Here is a 23252-nt window from a genome sequence, read left to right as displayed (position 1 = left end):
CACCCTGGTGGCCCAGTGTTTAATTCTTCCCCTTCCAAGGCAGGGGGTGGGGGTTCCATCCCTGGTCAGGAAGCTAAGATCCCACAGGGCCCATGGCCAAAAAACATAGAAAACAGAAGAAAAGAGAAGACATAACAAAGAACAAAACATAGAAAAGAGAAGCAATATCGTAACAAAGTCAATAAAGACTTTAAAAATATAGTATGCTTCTTAACAAGTCTTGCCCTTCTTTAAAAAATAAAATTAAATAAAAAATCACTGATGCATGAAATCAACTGATTTTAGCTGCCTGGTCCTTCCAAGATCCAGTGGCTATGAACTCTGTTTTCAAAGTATCCAACAAAGGTAGTCTTCAGCATCACTTCAGTCTAACATATATATATTTTTTTTTAACTTTTTTTTTTCTTTTCCCTCAGCTTTATTGAGGCATAACTGACATGTAGCATTAAGTTTAAGGTGTACAATGTGATGATTTGATTCAGATTATCTGTTTATTCAGTGATTAACAGGATAGGTTTAGTTAACAACTCCATTGCCTCACATATTCATCTGTTGTTTTAAAGTGAGAGTACTTAAGACCGAACTGAACTGATTTAAGATCTAAAATGAGCAGCTTTCAAGTGTACAATACAATATTAACTATGCTGTACATTGAATCCCCAGAACTTATTCCTCTTATAACTGGCAGTTTATACCCTTTGACCAACATCTTCCCATTTCCCCCACTGCCCAGCCCCAGGCAGCCACCAGTCTACAACTGCATTATCTGTTTAGATCATGCACTATTTGTCTTTCTCTGTTTTACTTATTTCACTTAGCATAATGCTCTCAAGGTCCATTTGTGTTCTTGTAAATGACAGGATTTCCTTCTTTCTTATGGGTGAATTTATATATATATATATATATATATTTTTTTTCCATATCTTCTTTATCCATTCATCCAGTGGTGGACACTTAAGTTGTTTCCATGTCTTGGCCATTGTGAACAATGCCATGAATTTCAGAGTGTAGACATCTCTTCAGTGTCCTATATTCATTTCCTTTGGATATCTACCCAGAAGTTAAATTGCTGAATCATATGTCAGCTCCATTTTTAATATATTGAGCCTCCATACTGTTTTCCATTGTGGCCATACCAATTTACTTCCCCACCCACAGTGCACAAGGATTCCCTTTTCTTCATATCCCCACCAACACTTGTAATTTGTTGTCTTTTTGATAACAGCCATTCCTTTTTTTTTTAATTATGAAAGTATGATAACACATTTACAGGAGACTTGGAAAATAGAGAACAAGGTTACATATAGTTCCACTATCTATATATACAATTATTTTTTAAGTAGGTAAGATTTTTAGTTAGAGTTTCAATATCAACCATTCAAAAATTAATAGAATGAATATACAGGGAGGTAGAAGGATATAGTAGACCTGAACAACACAGTGAACCAATTTAACATAATTAAGGTTTATACAATGTGTTTAAAATGTATAAAATGCATTTATACATGCATTTCACACAGTGCGTGCATGCATGCTAAGTCGCTTCAGTTGTGTCTGACTCTATGCGACCCTATGGACAGCAGCCCACCAGGCTCCTCTGTCTATGGGATTCTCCAGGCAAGAATACTGGAGTGGGTTGCCATTTCCTTCTCCAGTGCATGCAAGCATGCTAAGTCGATTCAGTCGTGTCCGACTCTGTGCGACCCCATAGACAGCAGCTCACCAGGCTCCTCTGTCCCTGGGATTCTCCAGGCAAGAATTCTGGAGTGGGTTGCCATTTCCTTCTCCAATGCATGCATGCATGCTAAGTCGCTTCAGTCGTGTCTGACTCTGTGAGACCCTATGGACAGCAGCCCACCAGGCTCCTCTGTCCATGGAATTCTCTAGGCAAGAATACTGGAGTGGGTTGCCATTTCCTTCTCCATTTCACACAATACTACTGCTGCTGCTGCTGCTGCTGCTGCTGCTGCTAAGTCGTTTCAGTCATGTCCGACTCTGTGCGACCCCATAGACGGCAGCCCACGAGGCTCCCCCGTCCCTGGGATTCTCCAGGCAAGAACACTGGAGTGGGTTGCCATTTCCTTCTCCAGTTTTTTTTAACTTTTTGAACATGCTATACAGCATGTGAGGTCTTAATTCCCCAACCAGAGATCAAACCTGCATTGGAAGCACAGAGTCAGACCGCTGGGCAAGTCCCAATCCAATGTATATATATTAATGGTATATGACTCTCAGTTGACCCTCAGAAGGGCTCGGTCCATTCAGAACAGACCTGTGGTTGCCAAGGAGGACGGAGGGCAGGAGAGGGATGGACTGGGGTCTGGGGTTAATGCAAACTCCCACAGGATGGGCACACAATGAGGTCGTGCTGAACGGTGCAGGGAGCTGCATTCACTATCCTGCAATAAACCATAGAGAAAAGGATATTTTAAAAGAATATATATGTATAACTGAATCGCTTTGTTGTACAATGGAAATTAACATAACATTGTAAATCAGCTATACTTCACTTTAAAAAAAAAAGTGGGGGGAGGGGCTCTGTCTTCTGAAAGCCAGAAATACACACGTATTCTCAAAAGGAGACTATCCAAACCCTCCAATGTTTTATAAAGTGGAATCTTTAAATATTAATGATTCAAAAACCAAAGGAGGGAAACTCCGGCTCCGTTGTCAGGCTATAAATAACTGGGCACTCAACCGGAATTGAGTGGTTAAACATCTTGGAGTTTGTCCTAACAGACTGTGTTTTCCTGGGAAATGGTAACTGCCACCCTCACTCAGGCCAAATGAACCTTATCTGAATTTTCTCTCCCTTGCAACCAAGGTGCTAGTCCAGAACCCAAAGTCTACCATAGCAAAGTCTCTATGGAGAAGCTGAATATGGCTGAGACAACACCAAGATGGTAATCTCTAAACATTAAGAAACAGTTTCCTTCGGCCCTCTTGCATATGTTTGCCTCCCTTCCCCCACCCTGACCATTTGCCCAGCGCTCTCAGGCTTGAACAAATTAGGCTGGATTCAAGAGAGATTCCTGCAGTCATGACCCAACACCGGAAGAACTTAAGTGCCTCCTGTGAGGACCACCACTCAGAAGTCCTCTACCTGGCTAGCTATAGAATGGACTGGACAAAGTTTACAAATACCAGGGCCTAGTCAACTCCATCTCTAGGGACATGAAAAGGTCGCTTTTCAGAATGCCATCCATCCAGATGACTGGAATCTGGGATTAAAAAAACTTTATATCCAGCGAAACATCTGGTAGGTGCCTATTTTAAAGGCTGACTGAGGTAAATAAAAGTTAGATGGACAGGAGAAAGGCCAGCATGGACAGAGCAGGGCAAGTCAGGGGAAGAGTAGCCAGAAAGAAGGTCCTGGGGCAAACAGGGAGCCGTGGCTGCTGGGAGGAGAATGGACTCAGGGGCAGAGAACAAGAGGGACTCCCGGCCAGGGACTGGACTAATTTGGCAACCATGGAGATGACAAGCTAAAGCAGGAGTCAGAATTCCAGAGAGAGTGGGGTCGGGACCCTAGGAAAAAGTCAGTAAGTCTGGCATCTATAATATACATTTTTTTAATTTGGCTGTGCTGGGTCTTAGTTATAGCATGCAGATCTTTGCTGTTTAACTGTGGCGTCTGAACTCCTAGCTGTGGCGTGTGGGATTTCATTCACTCAATGGGGACCAAACCCAGACCCCCTGCATTGGGAGCTCAGAATCTTAGCTACCAGACCACCAGGGAAGTCCCAGTCCAGCATCTATAGATACTCACTGACTATCCCTGTGTGAGTAAATGTGTAAGCGTGCGCACACACACACACACACAAACACACACACACTGTCCTCCTATACAGAGTCCAGGTGGTGGCCCAGACTCTGGACTCTGGACTCTGGAGCCAAATGCCCAAGTTCAAATTTCAGTTCATCCACTTGCTAGGGGTAAAACTTGGTAAGTCACTGACCGCCTCTGTGCCCAGATTCCTCATCTGTAAGGTGGAGACAGTAATGAAGGCATCTTCTTAGGGTTGTAACAAGGAGTAAATTAGTTACTGCAGGTAAAGCATTTCGGGACGAGTGCCTGTCACAATAGTATATTTTTCCTATTGCCCCTGTAACAAATGACCACAAACACAGTGGCTTCGTGAAAATAATAATTTATTCTCCTGTAATTGTGGAGGCCAGAAGTAGGAAATCAGTCTCACTGGGCTAAAGTCAAGGTGTCAGACGGGCTGACTCTTCTGGGCGCCCCAGGGAAGGCTCTGTTCCTGCCTTTTCCAGCTCCTGGAGGCTGTGGCATTCCCTGGGTCCTGCCCATATCGTGCTGACCTCTGCTCCTACCACCATCACCGTCTTCTTCTCTGTGACCCTCTCACTTCCCTCTTATAAGGACCCTTGGGCTTATATTTAGGGCCCAGCTGGATAACCCAGAATAATCTCCCCATCCCCAGATCCTTGACTCCATTACATCTACACAGTCCCCTTTGCCGCAGAAGGTAATGTTCCCAGGTTCTGGGGATTTGGATGCAAATAACTTCAAGGACCATTATTCAGTCCACCATTCATGATAAAGTGAAAGTGTGAGTTACTCAGTCGTGTCCACCTCTTTGTGACCCTGTGGACTGTAGCCTGTCCACGGGACTCTTCAGGCAAGAGTACTGAAGTGGGTTGCCATTCCTTTCTCCAAGGGATCTTCCCAATCCAGGAATCAAACCAGAGTCTCCCACATTGCGGGCAGATTCTTTACCGTCTGAGCTACCAGGGAAGCCCACCACCCGTGATAAGCAATAAATAGAACTGAATTACTGTTATTACCATTATCATCCTGCTTACTCCCTCAGCAGCTCCAGATTGTATCCTCAACCCTGTCTCAAGCTGTGTGGGAGAGAACGGGATGTGGAAAGACCCCTGTCTAACTCTCAGAAGCTCCCTGAGACCAGACCCCATGCCATCAGACCAGAGCTGGCCATGATGCCAGCTTCATCAGTCAGAGACCTCAGTCACTGGCTGGTCCCCTGAGGGGACAGAGGGGGCAGAAAGCAGACAAATGGAGCAGGAAGGTACTCAGAGGTCTCGAGGGGGCTCAGAGAGGGGCCTCTGGGGCTGAGGCTAAGGCTTTCTGATGGTGCTGTACACTGTGGACTTCTCAAGGATCCTGCTGGGAGGGGGGTTGTTGAGATGCTCCATGTTGCTGTAGGTTGGCTGTTCATCCGAGGTGTCCAAAGACAGAGCTGCGTAGGTGATGCTGTCCCTGGAAACCTCAGCCTGCAGTGAAGATGTCTTCGGGGTTAGAGGGGTGTAGGGGATGTTGTCCCTGAAAACGTCAGCCTGCAGTGAAGATGTCCTTGGGGTTAGAGGTGCTGGCCGGAGGCTGCCCACACGTGGAGGAGGCCTTGGAGGACCCCAGGGAGACAGACCCTCCAGGACTTCTGGAGGCTTCTCCCAGGCCCTCCAGCCCCTCCTCCCTCCATTCAGCCAGGCACCCTGAGCTCCAGTTGTAGCAGAAGGTGCTCTCCCTCAATTCTGTGCCAGGGCAGCACATTTTGCACAGAATACCAGGTCACTCGGCCGCACCCAGCATATGGACCGTGTCTGACCGGACTCTGAGTCTCCAGTGCTGAGGTCTGGTATGGAGGTGATGCCAAAGGCCAAAAGCCCGCAAGGGCTCTGCCAGCCAGTCTTTCGATGGCTGCATCTTTGCTCAGCGCCCACCTTCCCACGTGGGCGAGAGAAAACCCAGCCTCAAAGGAGGAGGCAAAAGTGGGTCTGGTCCGAGCCCCACAGCAGCCCCAGCGAGCACATACCGTGTTGGCATAGTCCCCGTCCCCTGAGTAGGCCTGCGGGGAGGAGGGGGCCCTCCCAGAGGCCTTCTTCCGGGAGGAGTCAGAGGGCTTTTCAATCTGCTGCAGGTTCAGGTCTGCGTAGCAGATGTCGCTCCCCAGGGGCTGAAGCACCTAGGAGACGAGACTCAGGTTCCTCTTCCATGGAGGGACATGTGGCTCCCAGCTTCCTCTGCAACCTCCACTTCCTCTCAGCCTCCCACGCCTGCCCCCTCCCAAGCCCCCTCCCTTCTTGCTGATTCCAGCATCTTCCCGGGCCCCTTCCCAGCCCTTGCAGCTGGGTCGTGAGCATACGGGCACTTGGACACAGGGATTGTCTGAGGCACTTGGGCCTCGGTGCTCCTGGGAGACGGAAAACAAGAAGGGCAAGGTGTCCAGTGTTTCTGCTCTGACCTCGGGGACTCTCTTACCTGCACTGGGGATGTCCCAGAAGCTAAAAGACAAAAACAAGCAGGGTTAGAAAGCCCATTCAGAGACTCACCCGTGCCCCCAGGTCTGGGGAAGAAATGACGTGAATTAGGCTTCAGGCTCAGAGAAAAGAGTGAGTGAGTGTGTGTGTGTGTGTGTGTGCGCACGCGCGCATGCACGCTCAGTCTCTCAGTTGCATCCAACTCCTTGCAATCTCGTGAACTGTCGCCCCACCAGGCCCTCAGTCCACGGAACTCCCCAGGCAAGGATACTGGAGCGGTTTGCCATTTCCTACTCCAGAGGATCTTCCTGACTCAGGGATCAAACCCGCATCTCCCGAATTGCAGGCAGATTCTTTACTGCTGAGCCACCTGAGAAGAGACCTGGTTCTAATTCTCATCGTTCAGATGACAAATAAGGAGACCTCGGTCCATCTGTTCCCCACATCACAGAACTGTGTGATCAGTCAGCTATCAACTCCTCTGGGATTAGGCTCAGCCTAAAACTTCTGGAATTCTGCCCGTAACTCCACCATTTCTTGACCTGACTGTCATCTTTCAGGGGTCAACTCAAGTCACACATACTTTCCACAGCTACACAGGCTGTCAAATCCCTCCCTTGCCGGCTCCCAGGGTATTTGATTTATGTCTGTCTCATCACCCTTCTGTGGTTAAAGAACCCACCTGCCAGTGCAGGTTCGATCCCTGGGTCGGGAAGACCCCTTGGAGAAGGAAATGCCAACCCACTCCAGTACTCTTGCCTGGAAAATCCCATGCACTGAGGAGGCTGGTGGGCTACAGTCCCTGGGGTCACACAAGAGTCGGACACGACTGAGCAACTAAACAACGAAACAACAACACCCTTGTCCCATTGAGTTCTGGTTAGTCTTCAGGTGGGATGTGGGCTGCTAGGTGGCCGAGCCTGTTCTGTGCTTTCCCGGTGCTGGCTGGACCAGGCACACAAGGGCTCCGGCAGCTTGCTCATGAGACAGGATTGTTCTAAGCTGCTCTCCAAGTGAAGCACTTGAGCTGAGTCAACACTCTATGGACCAGCGTTCAGCTGGTTCTTATTTCTTTATCTCCCTGCCATCTCCTGCACCTAGTTTTGGAGACTACAAAGAAATAATATAACCCCCACCCCCACCCCGGTTTTTAGGTGGGACAGAATGTATTTAGGTCACAGACAATACATTTGGGAGAAAATATGATGAGCCAAGAGTCAGGGCCCCGTGAGAGCTCGGGTCCCGCTGGATTCTGAGAAGGAGAAGGCGCAATCATTGTAAGAATGTGGAAGTGGAGCCAGACAGGAAAAGGGTTGGTTGAGCCCAAACCTCATGACTGACAAGTGCAGACTCGTGAGCAGGGGCCCTTCCCTAAAGGGTAAATTTACATAGAACAGGAGGGTAGCTTGAGAAAAGGCTGGAGAAGAGGAAGAGCAAAAATAGGCCTGGGGTCGTCCCTGGTAGCTCAGTGATAAAGAATCCGCCTGCCAATGCAAAGCCACATGAGTTTGATCCCTGGTCCCGGAAGATCCCACATGCCTTGGGGCAACTGAGCCCATGCATGACAACTCTTGAGCCTATACTCTGGAGCCCAGGAGCCACAACTACTGAAGTCCTCATGCCCTGGAGCCCGTTCTCTGCAACAGGAGAAGCCACTGCAATAAGAAGCCTGCAGCTAGAGAGTAGCCTCTGCTCGCCGCAACTAGAGAAAAGCCTGAGCAGCAACAAAGACCCAGCATGGCCAAAAATAAATAAAAATGGGAGTGGCCACCAACCTTTCTGAGGAAACCCAGAGGACTGTATGTGTGTGTCTGAGCACGCATGTGCATTCACGTGTGGGCGGTGTTTGCGCGTGCACGCGTGTCCATGGGTTCATGCGCCTGTGTGTCCATTCTCTCGTGTGTGCACACCTTCCTGTGGGTGTCTCCCCTGCCCCCACGTCAACTCAGTCCCTCACGTCAAAACTCTAAAGGGTGTGGGTACCCTAGAAGGGCTGCCTGCCTAAGGCCGTCGTCACCTCTGCCATCGAGAGCCAAATCAGGAAACGGACAGGGAGGCAGAGCGAAGAGGCAAGAAGAACAAGGAGGGACATTCAAGGCAGACTGACGCTGAAAGCTCCTTGGCTCACCTCCAAGCTCCAGCCCCTCAAACCGCCAGCTGCTGAGGCCTTCGGGACAGCGACCCTTCCGGAGTCTGCAGGCCATCCGTGGGTCCGAAGGCTCCGGGATGACCACGCGGGCCATCAACCCCACGCGCTGCTACTCAGCCCAGCCCAGCCCAGCCCAGCATCAGCCCGGTCCCCTCACCTTTCTTCGGTCGCTTCGCCATTCTCCAAGCCACGAGTGAGGCCACCATGAAGAGAAGCAGCAACACGGCAAAGATGAGAGGAAGGAGGACGCTGAGCTTCAGGCCGTCGCTGATGGAAACGACAGAGGAGGCCCCTGTGGCTGACCTCCCCCCTTGACCTTATCCCACCCACCCGGGGACAGAGATGGCCACACACCTTTAGACCTTCTGACTGCAGGGCTGTGGTTTCCAGCCTAGGAAACCCCTACTCCTGGGGGCCCTCAAAGATTTTTTTTTTCCCTTTTCTTGGCCGCACCGCGGGCTTATGGGATTTTAGTCCCCTGACCAGGGATTGAACCTGCTCCCTCCACAGTGAAATCATGGAATCCTAACCACTGAACCATCAGGGAGTTCTCCAAAGATGTTTTTTTAATATTTCATTTATTCGCGCTGAGTCTTAGCTGCAGCAGGCAAACTCTTAATTGCAGCACATGGGATCTAGCTGGGATCAAACCCATGCCCTCCGCATTGGGAGCACAATGTTCTAGCCACTGGACCACCAGGGAAGTCCTGGTTTTAAAAAAAAAAAAAAGAAAAGATGGAGAGGCGTGTTCCACACAGGGCTTCTGTGGGTCTGCAGGCCGAACAGAAATTGCGTGGCAAAGGCTCTGGGAAGGCTTTCCTATTTCTCTGCTCGCCCCCTGTGCAGGCTGAACAGCATCCTTCACCCAGTAGTTCACTCAGAACCTGAGATCCGTTTGGAAGCAAGATCTTTGCAGAGGTCGTCAAGTTAAGACGAGGTCACGCTGGATCAGGATGGGCCCAAGGCAAGTGACTGGTGTCCTTATAAAGGATAAATTTGTGGTCCAGTGGCTAAGACTCCTCACTCCCAATACAGGGGGGCCAGGTTCAATTCCTGGTCAGGGAACTAGATCCCACAGCTGGCAACTAAGAGTTTACATACCACAACTAAGACTCAGTGCAGTCAAATAAATAAATTTAAAAAGGGGGGGGGCGGAAATTGGGGCACACAGACACACATGGAGAAGGCCATGTGATATCAGAGGCCAAGGTTGGCATGATGCTGCCACAAGCCAAGGAATGCTCAGCTTACCGGCAGCCCCCAAAAGTGAGGAGACTGGCCTGGGACAGAGTCTACTTTAGAGTCCCAAGAAGGAGCCAACCTGCCCACACCTTGGTTTCATTTCTGGCCTCCTGAGCTGTGACAGCAAGTGAGAGGGGGCGCTAGCATCCTTGAGCCCAAGAGTGCAGAGACAAGCTCTGGCTGGGACCTGGGACTACGAAGGGTGCCCCCTTCCGCGGAGTTTGGGCCCCATGGTCCATGAGGAATGGCAGCCTCGGAGCTGGCTTACCTGTCGTTGGAGTGGTGGCCGGTCGCAGCTGAGAAGCGAATATTATCTTTTGTGTCGACGGTGGAGGCGGTGGGAGGGGTGGTCGGCACTGTAGTTGGTGCTTGGCACAGACACCAGGTTACACACCACTCTGCCTGCTCACCCGCCCGCCACCCTACACGTGGCTCTGAGTCTGGGGGATGGGGGTTTGGGGAACATGGGCCTCCCTAACCTGAGTGTCTGGAGCAGGGCCAAGGGAGGGGCCGACAGCTCAGACTGCTCATATCTCCCTGGCCTCCAGGAGACTCAGAGCCTCAGAGGCAGTGGGGCTGGCACAGGTCCAGGGAGGTTAGACGGGGCCAGGGTCGCCTCAGGCCAAGGGCAGCTGGAGGGCAGCAGAATTCAAATGCTCCAGCTGCTCGTGACGGGGACGCGGCCAGTGCCTCCCCCATCTACTTATCCACAAGGACAGGAGTAGAATGGGGGCTCCCAGGCAGCTGACACAGCCAAGATCTGTGACTTCAAAGGTCAGGACAAGCCCTGAGCAAAATCCCGAGGTTCAGGAAGAGCCTGCACTTGGAGGACGTTATTAAGCTCCCACTATGGGGACAGTTCTTAGGAATGTTGTCAGGATTGAATGAGATGATGTACATGTTGTACTTTACAAGTATAATGAGCCTCACAGGTTCCAGGTGTGAGCGTGGGGGGGCGGGGCGGGGCGGTGACTGTTGACTGTGTACCCAGCCCCCCTGCCACACAGGTGCCCCGTGAGCTGGTGCCGTCTATCTGAGGATCAGCAGAAGCAGAGCCCAATAGATAAATTATGTCAAACCAAGATTGCTGAGCTAACATGCCCAGGAGTGTTTGCCTTCTAGAAGGATTGAGGAAGAGAGTGTTCTTCAACTCAGATGTATAAATGGCTCATGATGGGGTTTCATGCACCAGAAATGCAGCCTTCTGACTGTGAAGCCCTTCCCAGACCCCAGAATTAAGCACAGCATCCCCACTGGGCTAGGACTTCCCCCTGAGATGGGATATGGAACATGCGGTGGGCATGGCAGCTCTGAAGTCCCAACCCCGAATTCCAGAAAGAGCAGGAACACCCCCAGGGCAGCAGGGGTCCCAGGAAAGCACTGGCAGGAATCGGGGTCTCCAGGTCCCACAGAGGAGGGTCCCTTGGCCCGCAGACTGACACGGGGACCACCGCCTTCATCTCCTTGGGAGCAGACTCGGGCATTGACTGTGCGCAGGGAAACAGGGTGTTGGGAAAGCCTGATCCCGGCCCGGAGGCGGCCCTGGAGCCAGGAGAGCGTCGAGGGGAAGCCGGGTCCCTCCCAGCCCAGGTGGTCAGTGGGGGCTCCGTGAGCCCTCAGGACTCCCCCACCCCTGGGACATTCCCTCTGGGGGACAGTTGGGTCCCTGGACAGAGCAGGCCCTGAAGAGACACGTACACACACATGTACTCTTACCTGGGTCAATGGTCACTTCTACTGTGTTCCCCAGGTCAGTTCCAGTTCTCTCAATCCCACACCAGTAAGTGTCTGAATCGTCCAGCTTGAGCTCCTCCATGGTCACGGTGAACGAGCGGTCTTTCCAGTTGTCCCTGATGGACACCCGGCCCTTCTTTACCTCCTTCTCTGATCCAGTGGTTTTAACAACGAAGGGACAGTTGTTCCAGGCAGCCCCCCGGCACCACCACTTCACGTAGCGCTCATACCCAGGGTCGTATCGACACCGCACAGTCAGTGAGCCCTGCTCCACACCTCTCACTGCTCTGGGACCCGAGATGGCAGATGAGCCTGGAAACACAAATCCATGTACCTGTCACCTCCCGCCCTGGGGGCAGGGCCACAGCCTCCTGTACTGTGAATAATTCAACCAGACCCAAGGGCCTCCTGAGCAGAGTAACAGTCAAGGAAAACAGATCAAGACAGACTTTTTGTCCTTCAAAATTCTAGCCAAAGTCACCAAGAAAATCCCATGAAAGCAGAACTACAGATCTCAATGAAACAAAAACATTGACACAGAGCAAGAGTACCTTCCTATAATTAACCCCTCTTCCCCTGTCTGGTGGGCTGCCATCTATGGGGTCGCACAGAGTCGGACACGACTGAAGTGACAGCAGTAGCAGCAGCCCCTGTCTGTAGCCAGTGAGTCTTTCCATTTCCAGCAACGTCCGTTTGCAGCCATCCCTGTGTTTTTCTGGTCTGATGGGGAGGAAAGAGCAAAGGACCTATTTGCACAGAAGATGACTCTGTACTGTCGACCTCAGGAGCCCCAGGGGAAACATCCCCATCACCCAGCTCTGGAGAAACTGTTCCTAATGGTTCTAATTATGTCTACTGGTTCTGTAGTAAACCAGCCTGGTAGGAAAGTGAAAAAGCGAAAGTGAAGTCGTTCAGTCCTGTCAAACTCTTTGCGACCCCATGGACTGTAGCCTACAGGATCCTCCATCCATGGGATTTTCCAGGCAAGAATACTAGAGTGGGTTGCCATTTCCTTCTCCAGGGGATCTTCCCGACCCACCTTTGAAATTGACCAAAAGAGTAATGCCAATCAGTTTCCCCGTGCTCTGGAATTTTTATTACCCAGATCCCATTTCTTCCCACTGAATTGCTTTGGCTGCTTTGTCAAAAAGCAAATATGTGAGTTCTTTATGGATGTTCCATTCTGTTCCATTGATCTATCCTTATGAAGTTCCAATACTCTGGCCCCTTGATGTGAAGAGCTACCTCATTAGAAAACACTCTGATGCGGGGAAAGTTTGAAGGCAAACAGAGAAGGTATCAGCATAGGTTAGATAGCATCACCAACTCAATGGACATGAATTTGAGTGAATTCCAGGAGATGGTGGAGGACCAAGGAGCCTGGTGTGCTGCAGTCCATGGGGTCACAAAGAGTTGGACACGATTTAGCCACTGAACAACAACAGCAATGCGAATCCATACTGTCGTGAACACTACAGCCCTGCGGGAAGGCAAGTATTATAGAGAAAAGCAAAAGCATTTTCTGATATATATGATTTTCTTGCTCTTTCTTCCGTTTCCTCCTCTTTGAAAGATTGGAGATACAGAGAAATATTTCTTTACTGTAAGGAAACAACACGTCAAGCGCCATGAAGCACGGCAGCCATCACTAGCACTCCGTGTCCGAAGCTGGGAAGTGGTGAGGAGCTCGCAGTCTGGAGAGCAGACGCCCCTGGGTGGGGTTGGGGGCAACTTGTCCCATTGTCCTCATGCAAGAAGCAGGCGATGGGATTTCAGATCTTTATACTTTTGAGGAGTAGCTCAAATCTGGGTGAAATCTCTCTTTGAAACACCAGCTTAAATAGAAACAATAGCAATCTAGCCTGGGCCTCCCAGACCCATCTGCTGGCAGACCAGTTGTGTTCTGCTTAGGGATATTTTAGAGCACTAAATGCATGTATTAGAAAAGTAAAGAGGACTTGAATATATCAAACATTTATTTAAAAAGTTAAAACAAAACACAGAAGGAGGAGTAGAAAGAAAGAAAAAACTAGAAGAAAGGAAATAATGAAGGTAATAAAAATTAACGAAGTAGAGAGGCTTCCCTGGTGGCTCAGTGGTAAAGAATCTGCCTGCCAAAGCAGGGGACCCAGGTTCGATCCCTGACCACATGCTACATGGTCAACACACATTTGATTTTCTAAAAACTCTTAGCAAATTAAGAGTAGAACTTCCTATATCTGATAAAGATTATCGAGTAAAAGCCTCAGCAAATACCGCAATGATTGTGAGATATTGGTGTATACTTTATAATCGTCAACCTGGACACTGATTCTGTACCCACTTTTCTGTATGTGTTGTCCATCTGTACATGTTATTTTCTGAAATTCTGACCAACGAAGTGAGACACAGAAAAATATAAAATATATCATTTTGAGGGAAAATAATAACATTTAGGGAAAATATTTGAATCTTCAATTTAAAAGGATTTTCATTTTTAATGTAATTCAGTAGAGTGGCTAAAAACACAATAAATGTATTAAAAATCAGTGGCTTTCCTGTAAACCACTAACAAGTAATTGGAAAAAAAAAAATGGAAAAGTGCTTATTTACAATAGCAATAACAGTGTACTAAACACCAAGGAATAGCTTGAACAGAAACAATTAGGACTTATAGAAAAAATCATACACAAACACTTTGAAATTTTCTTGACTGACATAAAAGAGCTTTTATGTTTACGCATAAAAGAGCTATATTATAATTCTGAATGAAAATGCTACATATTGCAAAAATTTTCTTCCTTCCCAAATACATTTAAAGATTTAACTCCAAACCCCCCAGAACATTTTTAGAACATGTGCATTTTTTTCTGATAATCTCTGTCTATGCATAGGTGTAGTATATATGTGTGCGTGTGTGTATATATGTCTACGCATGCATGTGTAATAAATATTATATGTAATGTATGCTAGAGGTTATCTGAATAAATGAAGAGACAAGAATTTTTAACATCTGAAAGTTGAGCAATGAGTAAGGACTTGCCTGCCAAATATTAAAATGGTACCAGGCCTAATAAAGAAGCCAGCTTGGAAATCTAACAAGACTAGATGAGCACCTCAATCGAACACAGTTAAGAGACTAAAAACAGACCTAGTCTATTTAAGAATTTTATATGCCATAGAAAACTATGGCAAAAGTGAAGAAAAAATTAAGAATCTCTTGATGAGGGTGAAAAAGGAGAGTGAAAAAGCTGGCTTAAAACTCAACATTCAAAAAACTAAGATCGTGATATCCGGTCCCATCATTTCATGGCAAGTAGAGGGAAACAGTGAAATCAGTGGCAGATCTTATTTTCTTGGGCTCCAAAATACTGCAGACAGTGACTGCAGCCACAAAGTTAAAAGATGCTTGCTCCTTGAAAGAAAAGCTTTGACAGTGTATTAAAAAGCAGAGACATCACTTTGCTGACAAAGGTCCAGATAGTCAAAGCTATGGCTTTTCCAGTAGTCATGTACAGATGTGAGAGTTGGACCTTTAAGAAGGCTGAGTGCCAAAGAATTGATGCTTTTGAATTTTGGTGCTGGAGAAGACTCTTGAGAGTCCCTTGGATAGCAAGAAGATCAAACCAGGCAATCCTAAAGGAAATCAGTCCTGAATATTCATTGGAAGGACTGACGCTGAGGCTTCGATACTTGGACCACCTGATGCAAAGAGCAGACTCATTGTAAAAGACCCTGATGCTGGGAAAGATTGAAGGCAGGAGGAGAGGGGAATGGCAGAGGATGAGATGGTTGGATAGCATCATCGACACAATGGACATGAGTCTGAGCAAACTCCAGGAGACAGTGAAGGACAGGGAAGCCTGGGCATGCTGGAGTCCATGGGGTCGCAAAGAGTCGGACACGACTGAGCAACTAAACAGAAACAATATAGAAAACTAAAACAGGGAAAACTAAAACGGTAAACAGGAAAGGGAAGGGTGAGGGCATAACCCTCTCCTGCAGCCTCTTGGTTAGGTAAATACAGAGAGATTAAGGAGGTCAGCCTGTTGATGAAAGCGAAAGAGGAGAGTGAAAAAGTTGGCTTAACGCTCAACATTCAGAAAACAAAGATCATGGCATCTGTTCCCATCACTTAATGGAAAATAAATGGGGAAATAGTGGAAACAGTGTCAGACTTTATTTTTGGGGGGCTCCAAAATCACTGCAGAGGGTGACTGCAGCCATGAAATTAAAAGACGCTTACTCCTTGGAAGGAAAGTTATGACCAACCTAGATAGCATATTCAAAAGCAGAGATATTACTTTGCCAACAAAAGTCCATCTAGTCAAGGCTATGGTTTTTCCAGTGGTCATGTATGGATGTGAGAGTTGGACTGTGAAGAAAGCTGAGCGCTGAAGGATTGATGCTTTTGAACTGTGGTGTTGGAGAAGACTCTTGAGAGTCCCTTGGACTGCAAGGAGATCCAACCAGTCCATTCTAAAGGAGATCAGTCCTGGGTGTTCTTTGGAAGGAATGATGCTAAAGCTGAAACTCCAATACTTTGGCCACCTCATGCGAAGAGTTGACTCATTGGAAAAGACTCTGATGTTGGGAGGGATTGGGGGCAGGAGGAGAAGGGGACGACAGAGGATGAGATGGCTGGATGGCATCACCGACTCGATGGACGTGAGTTGGAGTGAACTCCGGGAGTTGGTGATGGACAGGGAGGCCTGGCGTGCTGCGATTCATGTGGTTGCTAAGAGTCAGACACGACTGAGTGACTGAACTGCACTGAACTGAACTGAAGGAGGTCAGCATAAAACAGGAAAGCATTTTTAAAACTGGAAGAAAATAGAAATGAATATTTATAAAATTTCTAGATGACAGGGAGCAGTTTTGAAAATTAAAATTAACGAATGACAGGAAACAAAGAGTCAGTAGGGAATCTGACTACATGCAAAGACAGCACTTGGACAAACCAATTAAAAAAGACCGAAAACACAAAGAACAGACTGATAAACGTATTTAGAACAACTAACATAGAAAAGGATTAATAGCGTTTCTCTCTTTTTTAAAATTTTTTTATGTGGACCATTTTTAAAGTCTTTATTGCATTTGTTACAATATTGCTTCTGTTTTATGTTTTGACTTTTTGACCAAGGGGCATGCTCCCCAGCCAGGGATCGAATCTGCACTTGCTGCCTTGGAAGTCAGTCTTAACCACTGGGCCCCCAGGGAAGATACTACTCCCAATAGTGTCTCTCTTGATTAAGAATGTACAGAAGAAAAACATTTAAGACTCCATTTGGAAAACTCATGAGACATAAGAGGCAAGTCACAAAGAAGAAATTCAGTGGCTAATAAAATTCAAGTGTTCAATTTAAACAACGCAACAAACAAGAAATGTGGAAGACAACACCGCTTGTCGTATATCGATTCAACCAAGTGTTGATGACTCACGTTTTGCTGACCAAGGCCAGGTGGTCCAGGCACTAGGAAAAGATGCTGGAAGGAAGGTAACTGGTTCAAACACACAGAAAGCCATAAGGCATGTGTCAAACACAGGCATGCCCTTTGGTCCAGTAATGATACTTCTAGGATTTAGTCCTCAGGAAACAATCAGAGAGGCACACAAAAAGGACGTGCACAAAGATTCATTACATAGTTAGCACAAATAAAGGAAACAAAACCCACTTCCATCAATTGGGGAAATACGTACATAATGAAATAATGCAAACACTGATAATGAGGCTTAGAAATATTTTTAATTATGTGGAAAATTCTCATATGAAGTGAAAATTAGGGTTTTTTAAAATCATATACAGTATAATATCAACTAACTTTTTAAAATGCATAAAAAAGATCAAAAATAAGCTAGAATGTTAACAACTGGTTGCCTTGAGCATGAAGACAGACATGAGGTTTTTTATTTTTCCTAATTCTTCATTTTTTTTCTGTACTTCACTTTTTTTTTCCTGTACTTTTCCAAATATCAATAATAAGAACTTATTACTTTCAAAATCATAGAAAAACAAATGTCTGGACAGGGCTGTTTAATACTGTGGTGGGCCGAGTAACAGCCCCTAAAGATGTCCTAACCTCCAAAACCTGTGAACACAATCAGCCTTACATGGCAAAAAAGGTCTGTGCAGATATGATTGAATTAAGGAAAGTCCTTATCAGAGGGAGGCAGGAGAGTCAGGGTCAGAGAAGGAGAGATAACCATGGAGCCGGGGCTGCGGTGATGTAGGGCCACATCCCAAGGAGATCGGGCAGCTTCTGAAAGTTAGAAGAGTCAAGGGGTTGAATTCTCCCCCTAGAGCCACCAGGAGAAATGTTGTTCTGTTGACTCATTTTAGACTTCTGATCTCTAGACTGTAATATAAATTTGCGTTCTTCTAATCCCCTATGTTTGTGGTTGTTTGTCCCAGAGCCCTAGGACTCTAACATAGACGGCCACCTCATCTTTAGTTGCCACGACTCTAATGGCTTGTAGAGCGTTTAGTTTTGGGCTTCCTTGGTAGCGCAGTGGTAAAGAACCCGCCTTCCAATGCAGGAGACGTGGGTTCAATTCCTGGGTCAGGAAGATCCTCTGGAGTAGGAAATGGCAACCTGCTCCAGTATCCTAGCCTGCAGAATTCCATGAACAGAGGAGCCTGGTGGGCTACAGTCCATGGGGTCCCAGAGAGTCAGACACAACTGAGAGACTGAGCATGCCCGCACTGACCCTTGAACCATCTGTCCACTCCCTTCTCAGACCCCTCTTCGGGGTGCCCACTCCCCATCAACCTTGGCAGAGCACTGGCTCTGCTTTGGGGAACCGTCCTGGCCCAGAGGCAGCCCGGAGCTCCAAGAAGCAGCACCTTCACTGGGCATGGCTACTCACAGCCTGGATGATGGAGAATAATCCTAGATCAGGTGGAAAGTGAGCCACAGGAGGGAGGTGACTGACTCAGTGTCAGTAAGCAACAGGCGGGACTAGAGCCTGCCTCCAGCTCAACAGGGGACATCAGCTAGTCTCCGCTCTGGGTCAACACATCTGGGGTCTGGCCCACCTCTGCCACCACTTACGGTGAGGCCAAGTGGGACAAGGCAGCTAATTTTTCTCTGAAAAAAAGGTTTATTATTGCTGCTTAGTCGCTAAGCCGTGTCCAACATTTTTGCGACCCCATGGACTGTAGCCCAATAGGTTCCTTGGTCCATGGGATTTCCCAGGCAAGAATATTGCAGTGGGTTGCCATTTCCTTCTCCAGGGGATCTTCCCGACTCAGGGATCCAACCTGCGTCTCCTGCATTGGCAGGCAGATTCTTTATCACTGAGCCACAAAAGAGAGTTATTAAAAGTCTTGCTTCTCACAGAAAATGAATTGCTATAAAGCCCCGTGGAAAGTTCTGGGTTGTTTTCTGCGTACTTTTGCAACAGTGAGCTCTCGAGAAGAAGGAAGCAGTGTTGGTTAAATGTGTTGCTTGTGATCGGAAGTCCTATGGTTAAGGCTGATCACAGGTTGGCCCCAAGGTCCACGCTGGCGACTAGGTTCTTATCAGCACACAGCTGTGCCAGTTCTGCTTCAGACAAACATTCCTGCTCTGTCCTAATCCCTCCCAAACCGTGGACATACATGCAGGCACTACTCTCACATCTGCTAGCCATCAAGTTCCCCTGTTCCAGATGTCAGGGGAAGAACAAAACCCTCTATGTGCCTTCCCCACCTTGCTTGTCAATTTGTCCCCTAACTTCTCATCCCAGATCTACCTCCTCTGTTTCCACAACGAAACTCAAGGCTGAGCATCCACAAGCCATCTCCAGCCACCCACGAGCCACACGTCTCTCTCCTCCTCTAAGACCTTTTCCCCTAACAGATAAAAGCAACCTCCCCACCAGTGGCTCAGTGGGTAAAGAATCAGGGTTCAATCCCTGGGTCAGGAAGATCCCTTGGAGGAAAAAATGGCAACCCGCTCCAGTATTCTTGCCTGGAGAATTCCCTGGACAGGGGAGCCTGGTGGGCTACAGTCCATGGGGTTGCAAAGAGCACACAGCAGAGAACCTCCCAATCAGCCCCAACAGGAGCATATGGGGCCTTAACAAAGGCCTTCTGTTCCTCAGACGTACCAAGGTCAAGCTCATTTCCATATGAGAGCCTTGCTGTCCCCTGTGCCTGAGAAACTTCCTCCATCTGAAGTACCTGCTCCTTCTTGTCCTCCAGGTCTCAACGAAGGTGGCTCCCCTCAGAGGGCTCCTTCTAAGCCCACCCCATCGGAAGCACTCCCCCCGCCCCCTGAGTCGGGGCATGGCGCTTAGCTTTGCTCACAGCATGCATCGTTTTCATTTCTACGCCCGATGGACTGAATGATCAAAGCAGACCATGGGAGACAGTCACAGGTCACCAAGGGCTGTCCAGGTGTCGTGCCTTCTGGAGCCTCAGATTCAAAGGTGACCACAGAAAGTTTTCTCAGAAGACCATAACTGCTCCTAACTCTTCTCTCTGCTCTTTGATTATTTTCTTATTGAGATATAATTCACACATCACGCAATTCTCTGTCTTAAGTTGTACAGTTCAGCGGTTTTGTGAGATGCTTACGAAGCTGTACAAACATCACCACTAATTCCAGAACGTAGTCATCTAAGAGAGAGGGGTCTCTCTCAGAGACCCCGTATGAAGGAGTCCCTCCCCCTGACTCGCTCCCCAGCCCCTGGGGACGACTAATCTGTCTCTATGAAGTTACATATTCTAAACATTTCGTATGCATGGAATACAACATACACCCTTTTGTGTTTGGATTCTTTACCAAGCTTAACGTTTTCCAGATTTATCCAGATTGTAGCACGTGTCGGTACCTCCTTCATTTTTATGACTAGTGTACCATGGTATGAGTACACCAAGTTTTAATTTATCCATCCATCAGTTGACAAGCACTTAGACTGTTTCCGCTATTTACCTCCCATGAACTACGTTGCCGTGAACATTTGCATACACATTTTTTACACGAACGTATGTCCTTCATTCTCTTGGATATATACCTAGGAGTGGAATTGCTGGCTCATGTGGTAACCACATGTTTAATATTTTCATGAATGTCAAATTGCTTTCCAAAGTGGCTGCACCATTCACAATCCCATGAGCAATGTCCTCTCCAGGTAATGTTAACAGCCTCAATTGTTTGATTCTATAAAGTAGAAGGACAAAGATTCGGGGGGTGGGGTGGGATGGGCATTATAGCAATCGCTGTTCCCTGTCCATTAGATGCATTCACTCATTCAACCAATACTCACTATTTGTCTCAACTGCACCTGCCGTGGTTGTAGGCACAAAAATCCTGGCCCTCCTGAAGTTTATATTCTATCAAAGTGAGGGAAGGGAGAGGATAAAGCATGGAGAAACATAATGCAAGGGAATTGCTTTTTCTTCTTCTTCTTCTTTTTGGCCACATCGCGTGGCATGTGGAACTTCCCCAACCAGGAGTCAAACACAAGCCCCCTGCAGTGGAAGTGCAAAATCTTAACCACTGGACCATCAGGGAAGTCCAGAGAATGGCTATTTTCATTAGGGTCATCAATGACGGCTTCAATGAGAAGCAAAGATGGGAAGGAAGTGAGGACCGGAGCCTTGGCTCTCTGAAGAAGAGCACTGTGCAGACTGAACATCAAGGGCCGAGGGCCTGTGGTGGGACCATGCCTGGCATGGTCAAAGAACATCGAAGAGGCTGGGATGGCTGGCGTGGGTTGAGCCAGAGGGAGCAGAGTGCAAGAGGAGACCGGGAGATGGTGTGGAGGGAGACCCAGATGGTACCACCTGGTAGCCTCTGTAAGGACTTTGGATTTGTACTCTAGGATGGAGGTCATTGGACAGTTTTGACCAGAGAAGAGACAGGATCTGGCTTACATTTCAAAGGCTCACTATGAGATATGAGAGAAGTGATGGATGCCCCTGGGGTTCTGCCTGAGCACCTGAAAAGATGGAGTTGCCAAACACAAAGATGGGAGAGAAAGGAATTTGACGGAGGAGATGTGGTCAGGCCACATTTGAAATGTCAACATCTGGGACTTCCCTGGCGATCCAGTGGTTGAGGTTCTGCGGGGACCCAGGTTCCTTCCCTGGTCCAGGAACTGAGACCCCACAGCTCAGGGCGTGGACAAAAAAAAAAAAAAAAGAAGTGTCAACATCTGAGTGAAGAAGTCGAATGGAGAGCTGGATAGAAGATTCTTGAGCGCAGGGAGATGTCCAGGCTAGGGATACAAAAACAGGAGCCATCTCAGAGAGGAGGTGAGATCAACAAGAGGCTGATTCTAGAGACAGAAGGTGCTCAGACACTGAGCTCTGCGGTCCCCCAACCTGTCCAAGCCAAGAAGACCCCCTTGACTTTTAATCACAATGAGATCCATGGGACTTCCCTGGATGTCCAGTGGTTAAGACTCACGCTTCTAACAAGTCTTAACCATGGGATCAATCCTAGGTTGGGTGACTAAGATCCCTTGTCCTGCGTGGCATGGCCAAAAAAACAAAAAGGTCTCCATCAACTTCAAGCTGACTTCAACCCTCTGTCTCTGCTCACATCCTAGCCCCCTTTTCCTCCTCATCCTACCATGCTTAGCTTCTCTCGACCTTTCCATTCTATTTCCTTCTTCCCCGAAAGCCTAGAACCATCTCTTCCACTCCATCAGGCAAATCCCCTGCTTCCCTTCCTTCCACGTCCCCTTCACCCTCACCCCTTCTCCAGAGGCTTCCCTTGCTCATAACACTTTCTGGAAGGTGAGAGCAGGGGTGCGTACTCCCCACTTCTCCTGAGCACCCAGGGCGCCTCTGCTTCTCCCCCACCAGTGGTGGCCACCAGTCTGTCCATTCTGAAGGATCAGCCCCCAGAGGTCAGGAGTTATGCCTGGTGCTGGCTTCATCGTGAAGACCACGCTCCACCTTCCGCGTTGGCCGTGTGGGCCCTGAAACACTGAGCGCAGGGTTGAGTGGATGAAACACACACGCTCACAACTGGAGGAACTGCTTAGAAACAGAGCTGGTGCCTCAGCAGGACGCCTTGCTGAGCCCACTCTCTCCTCTGCCAGGCACTTCCTCCCGCCCCCATCAACAGACCCGCAGCCCGCTCACCTGAAAGCCGGAGGAAGAGGCAGAAGAGCAGCAGCAGGTGCATCTTATCTTCGCACGGCTTCGGGTGCAGCGTGTCAGGGAGAACCAGCTGCAGCCTCTGCTTCCAGCCCTTCTGCTTTCGCTTACTCTCACTCTCGCACTTCCTCCTTTGGTCCTTTCCCACTGGCAAATGAGATGAAAAGCGGAAGGAGGCAGGATGGGTGAAATTTCAAGGCCATGCAAGAAGCGATCATGAATAAGCTTTTGAGAAATACCTCCCTGGCCGGAGCCTCGATGGGTTCTCTAAAAGGAGAACTCTGCTCCTTCTCAGCCTTGAAGGTTGCAGACCCGCTGGGTCTGAGCAGCTTTTACTCAGTCCTTCTCCCCTGGTGGGAGGATTGGGATAGGGGGAGCCTGGTACCACTGGAGAAGTTGTGGAGAGCTGAGACTGATGGACACAATGGCCTACACGTGGGATTTCAAGCATAGCTGAATCTCAGGAGCCCGGAAGCTCAGGAATTCTACTTAATCACAGTGGCACTTGGGCCAAAGTCACAGGAGAGATTCTAGATTCCAAGCTAGCCCAGAGATGGGAAGCAGAGGATGAGGAAGTATCAAAACCCACACGACTGGGACTTCCCTGGTGGTGCAGGCTCCAGTACAGGGGGCAAGGCTTCAATCTCTGGTTAGGAAACTAAGATCCCAGGCGGCTCATGGGGCAGCCGAAAAAAATTTTTAATAAATACATTAATTCATTAAAAAAAAACCAGAGTACCTACTAAAAGAAAAGGGCTCAAAGAGTAGGAATATGTGATCAGGGAACTCCTGGTCCAGTGGGCAAGAGG

General features: G+C 48.2%; 2 protein-coding genes across 4 annotated transcripts in view; one reads left to right on the top strand and one right to left on the bottom strand.

Moving 5' to 3' along the window:
- Window positions 1-23252, top strand: part of RAB37 (RAB37, member RAS oncogene family) — a 68378-nt gene that overhangs the window by 17269 nt on the left and 27857 nt on the right. The window lies entirely within an intron of this gene.
- On the bottom strand, window positions 4136-22673 carry CD300LF (CD300 molecule like family member f). 3 transcript variants are annotated; one of them, XM_061392903.1, is made up of 7 exons: window positions 22429-22673; window positions 11351-11680; window positions 9903-10002; window positions 8550-8659; window positions 6245-6267; window positions 5799-5948; window positions 4136-5322 (listed from the first exon to the last, which is right to left on the bottom strand). In XM_061392903.1, the coding sequence occupies exons 1-7, from the start codon at window positions 22469-22471 to the stop codon at window positions 5104-5106; spliced, it is 975 nt and encodes a 324-aa protein (XP_061248887.1). In that variant the 5' UTR covers window positions 22472-22673; the 3' UTR covers window positions 4136-5103. The 3 variants fall into 3 exon arrangements, with proteins under 3 accessions (XP_061248887.1, XP_061248888.1, XP_061248889.1); XM_061392904.1 differs by having other exon boundaries at window positions 9903-9948; window positions 22429-22554; XM_061392905.1 differs by having other exon boundaries at window positions 9903-9930; window positions 22429-22554.

This window comes from Bos javanicus, chromosome 19 (assembly GCF_032452875.1).
Source record: "Bos javanicus breed banteng chromosome 19, ARS-OSU_banteng_1.0, whole genome shotgun sequence".
NCBI lineage: Eukaryota > Metazoa > Chordata > Mammalia > Artiodactyla > Bovidae > Bos > Bos javanicus.
Note: the sequence above shows the minus strand (reverse complement) of the source record. Positions and strands in the feature narration are given on the sequence as shown.

Bases quoted from the DNA above. Each gene is read 5' to 3' on its own strand.
- CD300LF (XM_061392903.1), bottom strand. From the start codon at position 22,471: ATGCACCTGCTGCTGCTCTTCTGCCTCTTCCTCCGGCTTTCAG. The intron at 8,660-9,902 runs GTAAGCCAGCTC...CGTTTCCATCAG, and splicing joins GGCCACCACTCCAACGACAG to CGACGGCCTGAAGCTCAGCG. The intron at 5,323-5,798 runs GTATGTGCTCGC...TCTTCACTGCAG, and splicing joins ACGGGGACTATGCCAACACG to GCTGACGTTTTCAGGGACAA.